Source organism: Crocuta crocuta, unplaced genomic scaffold (assembly GCF_008692635.1).
Source record: "Crocuta crocuta isolate KB4526 unplaced genomic scaffold, BGI_CrCroc_1.0 scaffold130, whole genome shotgun sequence".
NCBI lineage: Eukaryota > Metazoa > Chordata > Mammalia > Carnivora > Hyaenidae > Crocuta > Crocuta crocuta.
Window position 1 is genome coordinate 141280 of NW_027527920.1, and position 5276 is coordinate 146555.

Below are 5276 nucleotides of genomic sequence, written 5' to 3' on the forward strand. Positions count from 1 at the left end.
CTGCCCTCCCTCCACCCCCGCCCCCTTCCCATCCAGCCTGGTTGTGGCCCTTCAAGGAGACTGTGCGAAAATGTGCCCGGAGCTGGGTGACGGCTGTGCAGCTCATGGAGCAGAACCCTGAGTTCATCTTTGCCTGCTCCCAGGTCAGAGGGACTACGTGCGGGGGCACCAGGGGCCCAGCAGGTCCAGGGGTGAGGTTCCAAGGGCTTTTGAGCAGGAGGACTCTTCCATCCCCTTCAGCTGCCCTGTGGCTCCAGACACTCAGGCCTGGGTGGGGTCCTTGTCACTTCTGACCAGCTCTGGCCCCATCTGCCCACAGGCGCAGCAGCTCGACTGGGTAAAGAGCCACTACCCTGGCCTGCACGCCCGGCTCCAGGAGTTTGCCTGCCGTGGGCAGTTTGTGCCTGTGGGGGGCACCTGGGTGGAGATGGTAAGTACCATCCGCACCCCGTCCGCCTCAGGCCACACTGTTACACTAGCCTTCCCCATGTGGCTTTGCCGGCGGGTGGCTTTCTGCATGCCCTTCATACCCCCTCTGGCAGCACTGGGTAGTCCGTGGAATCCCAAGGCCCAGGGACCCCAAGGTGGAGGAGGGTCTCAAGTACTGGGACAGGCTGTCTTCGTGACCCCGCCCTGGATACTCCCCTCCAGCAGGTAGACAGTTGGGCCTGACGCGAGGAGATGGAGCCTCTGGGCACTGGCTGTAACCCCTGTGTCAGAGTCCTGGCTTCTCCTACGCGTGGGTGGGGGTGGCCCGATCTTCTGCCTCCTCCCCATCTATGCTGACACTGGCCGTCTCTGTCTTCACTCGCTACCAGGATGGGAACCTTCCCAGCGGAGAGGCCATGGTGAGGCAGTTCCTCCAGGGCCAGAACTTCTTCCTGCAGGAGTTTGGGAAAATGTGCTCCGAGGTAGGCCGGGAGCTGCCGCACCTGCGGGCAGATGGGGTTGGAGCTTGACCTTGAGAGGCTGAGGCTGGAACTGTTCCGCCAAGAGCCCTGGTTGCCCAGTGCCACAGGCCCCCTTCCCCGCAGTTCTGGCTGCCAGACACGTTTGGCTACTCGGCACAGCTCCCCCAGATCATGCGCGGCTGTGGCATCAGGCACTTCCTGACCCAGAAACTAAGCTGGAACTTGGTGAACTCCTTCCCGGTGAGTGGACCCCACCTGGCCCATTCATCTCTCCCTCATTAAGGGGCCCTGGAGAGACCACCCACCTCCCACCCAGAGAGGCTGTGCCTCCCCAGGGTTACCCAGCAGGTAGGACAGGGCTGGAATGCCCTGACTCCGGCCGCTCTCCCATCCCTACCCGCAGCACCATACTTTCTTCTGGGAGGGGCTGGATGGCTCCCGCGTGCTGGCCCACTTCCCACCTGGCGACTCGTATGGGATGCAGGGCAGTGTGGAGGAGGTAAGGGGGCACCTAGTGGCCGAGGTGGGTGGGGGAGGCTGAGGAGGGCTGGGTGTCCTGTTCTAATCTGACCCATGTTGACTTGTCCCCACCTGACCAGGTGCTGAAGACCGTGGTCAAAAACAGGGACAAGGGGCGGACCAACCACAGTGCCTTCCTCTTCGGCTTTGGGGATGGGGGTGGCGGCCCCACCCAAACCATGGTGGACCGCTTGAAGCGGCTGCACAATACAGACGGGCTGCCCAGGTCGGACCGGGCCCTCGGGCAGCCCTGCTTTCCGCTCAAACATCGGATTCAATTCCTCCGCTGGGCCTTATCTTGCTCCAGTCCGGGACCACTGGCCTTTCCCAGAGCCCACCCTGGGGGTGGGGTGGGGAAAAAGCTAATAGTGGGAAGGGGCTTAAATCTACCAGAGAGAGGACCCTCCTGGCACATCCAGGCTTTTCGCGGACAGGGAGCTCTCTGGGGGTGGCTCCGTTCCGTTGGGGCTGGATCTCTCATCCACTCCGGCATGGAAGAAGAGTGAGCCACGTGGCAGCCCCGAGGCTGGGAGACCCAGGCTGTGGTCTCCCTCAGGGTGCAGCTGTCTTCTCCGGGGAGGCTCTTCGCGGCACTGGAGAGCGATGCAGGGCAGCTGTGCACGTGGGTCGGGGAGCTCTTCCTGGAGCTACATAATGGCACCTACACCACCCATGGCCAGGTCAGGAGCTGGTCACTGAGCCCCGCAGGGGGTGTGCCCTGGGTCTGCAGAGGGTTAGAGGAGGAAGCAGGGGACAGAGCCCTGTCCAGACCTGGGGAAAGAGGTCTGTGTTCCAGGGAGGCGCAAGAGGGAGAGAAGTACCAGAGCTGAGTGGGCCGGGGGCCTGGAGAGACGGGGCTGGGTGTCCCTGAAGAGGGGCGAGTGTGGGTGAGGGGAGAGGATGAAGGCACACGGGGAAGGTCAGCCACAAAGGCTTGATCCAGAAGGCCCCAGGGCGGGGAGCCTCAGGTTCTAGGCAGGGGAGGGCTTGGAAGGCATCCTGGGACAGAGCCCCCACAACCCTGCTCAGATCAAGAAGGGGAACCGCGAGTGTGAGCGGATCCTGCATGACGTGGAGCTGCTCAGCAGCCTGGCCGTGGCCCGCAGCGCCCAGTTCCTGTACCCGGCAGCCCAGCTGCAGGACCTCTGGAGGTCAGCGTGGCCGCCTTCCACCCCCTGCCACTAAGCTGACCTCCTCCCGGACACCCCTGTGGCCCCCCCTGCCCGGCCTTCCCCATCCCTGCCCTTGGCTCCTGCAGGCTCCTGCTCCTGAACCAGTTCCATGATGTGGTGACCGGCAGCTGCATCGAGCTGGTGGCAGAGGAAGCCATGGGCCACTATGAAGGTGAGGCTGATGACCTCCCCTCCGCTGCTATCCCCGATGCCGAGGGCGGAGCCCAGAGGAGGTTCTGAGGGATACTCAGGGGTCATCCCAGACCCACTGCCCACCCCTGACCAGCCAGTCTCTCCTCAGACATCCGTGCCCGTGGCAGCACGCTGCTCAGCGCGGCAGCCGCCGCCCTGTGCGCCGGGGAGCCAGGTCCTGAGGGCCTCCTCATTGTCAACACGCTGCCTTGGAGGCGCACTGAAGTGCTGGCCCTGCCCCGGCCCGGCGGGGCGCACGGCCTAGGTATGCGCTGGGGAGAGAGACTGCCGCTGCAGCACGAGGGCCCGAGGCCCGACCCAGAGGTGGGGACGCCGCCCGGGGGTGGCTGCCCTGGGGTGCCCCAGGCTGGAGACCAGCAGTAGAAGTGTCGGCCCCCCGCTTCCCTGAGCAAGGCTCCTAGAAAGGCAGGGAGGCTGCCCTGACACCTAGGCCTCACCCCCAGCCCTGGTGACAGTGCCCAGCATGGGCTATGCTCCTGCTCCTGCCCCCACCTCACTGCAGCCCCCACTGCCCCAGCAGCCCGTGTGTGTGGTGCAAGAGGTGAGTGTGGGCTGGGCCTCCTGGGCCGTCCCTAATATGGGGATGCTGAGCTCCCTGGCCTGGAGCAAGTGGTGAGGTGGGCCGGGCTGGGGGTGCTGTTGGTTGTGGGAAACCCCTGCAGACTCAGCCTCAAGGACCCTTCCCACCAAGACCGACGGCTCTGTGACTCTGGACAACGGCATCATCCGTGTGAGGCTAGATCCAGCTGGCTGCCTGACGTCCCTGGTGCTGGTGGCCTCCGGCAGGTGCCCACTCCTCATTGCCCTCTTCCAGTGCCTTACAAGTGGATCCCAGACCGCGTGCCCTCTGTCCCCTGGCCCCACCCAGCCCCACCCACGGCAGCCCCTCAGTAGGCCTGGACTGGAAGCTACACGTGAAGCAGGGAGGCTGGGCTAGGAATCCCCTTGTCCTTTGGGCCTACTCTCCCCGGCCCCACCCCACCTTAAGCAGCTGGAGAGATCAAGGTCATAAAGTCCTAAAGCACATATCCCTGTGTCCTTCTAGGGAAGCCATTGCTGAGGGCACCGTGGGGAATCAGTTTGTGCTGTTTGATGATGTCCCCCTGTACTGGGACGCCTGGGACGTCATGGACTACCATTTGGAGACACGGAANGCTCTGCCACTGCGTCCCACAGGAAGCCAGTGCTGGGCCAGGCAGGGACCCTGGCGGTGGGCACCGAGGGCGGCATGCGGGGCAGTGCCTGGTTCCTGCTGCAGATCAGCCCCAACAGTCGGCTCATCCAGGAGGTCGTGCTGGACGTTGGCTGCCCCTATGTCCGCTTCCACACTGAGGTAGCAGAGGCCAGCGTGGTGGGCGTCCCCCCGGGGGGTGGCTGGTGAGGGGGCAGCCTCCCAGGCCTGCGTGCGTCTGGCCTCCCACCCCAGGTGCACTGGCACGAGGCCCACAAGTTCCTGAAGGTGGAGTTCCCCGCCCGGGTGCGGAGCCCCCAGGCCACCTATGAGGTCCAGTTCGGGCATCTGCAGCGGCCCACCCACCACAACACCTCCTGGGACTGGGCTCGATTTGAGGTCTGACATGGGGTGGGGCGCGGGTCTGGATAGTGCCCGGCTGGGGAGACACTGGTTGTGTGGTGTGGGGTCAGGAGGAGGGTGGTGATCAAGACTTGCTGGCTCCTACCCTGTGCTGGGCGTTGTGCTAAATGCTTTGTTTAGTTTGACACTCACGCGCGATTGGTGGGGAAATTCTATTAAGCCTATTTCACAGATGAGGGACTGAGTCCGGGACAGGCTGGGTGGTGCGCCCAGGGTCTCCTGAGGTGAGAGCTGGAATTCAGCCCCGTGGCCCCAGGGCGGCCCTCACGGCAGTGACAGGAGCTGTGACAGGAGCTCTGCCGTGCAGGTGTGGGCCCACCGCTGGGTGGATCTGTCGGAGCACGGCTTCGGGTTGGCTCTGCTCAACGACTGCAAGTATGGCGCGTCAGTCCGGGGCAGCGTCCTCAGCCTCTCGCTGTGAGTGGGGTGCCGCCGGGGCGGGGGTGGGGGGAGGCGTGGGCGCTCTCCGGCCCGGCCCATACCCAACCTTCCCACCCCAGCCTGCGGGCACCCAAGGCCCCCGACGCCACCGCTGACATGGGACGCCACGAGTTCACCTACGCGCTGATGCCGCACAAGGGTGAGGGCTGCGGCCGGGACGCCTCTAAGCCGGTTTCCGGAAGCGGCCGGTAAGGAAAAGGCCAGCACGCCCACGCCCGTACCCCCGTTTCCAGGCTCCTTCCAGGACGCTGGCGTTATCCGTGCTGCCTACAGCCTCAACTTCCCCCTGTTGGCGCTGCCTGCCCCGGGCCCGGCGCCCGCGGCCACCTGGAGCGCCTTCTCAGTGTCCTCGCCCGCGGTCGTGCTGGAGACCGTCAAACAGGCAAGGGGCCGGGTGGGGCCGGGGGCGGGGTCCCCTGCTGGGTC

The 5276-nt window shown here is 65.1% G+C and overlaps 1 protein-coding gene across 1 annotated transcript in view; it reads left to right on the top strand.

Annotated features, from left to right (window-relative positions):
- The window catches only part of MAN2C1 (mannosidase alpha class 2C member 1), an 11549-nt gene that overhangs the window by 5726 nt on the left and 547 nt on the right, over positions 1-5276 (top strand). The window contains 18 exon segments of the mRNA XM_077745420.1: positions 37-143; positions 320-430; positions 819-911; positions 1035-1151; positions 1315-1410; positions 1511-1656; positions 1987-2110; positions 2460-2581; positions 2689-2774; positions 2904-3059; positions 3259-3356; positions 3507-3601; positions 3861-3963; positions 3966-4148; positions 4242-4385; positions 4717-4826; positions 4910-4989; positions 5084-5233. Of these exon segments, the coding sequence (XP_077601546.1) occupies positions 37-143; positions 320-430; positions 819-911; positions 1035-1151; positions 1315-1410; positions 1511-1656; positions 1987-2110; positions 2460-2581; positions 2689-2774; positions 2904-3059; positions 3259-3356; positions 3507-3601; positions 3861-3963; positions 3966-4148; positions 4242-4385; positions 4717-4826; positions 4910-4989; positions 5084-5233 (2121 nt within the window).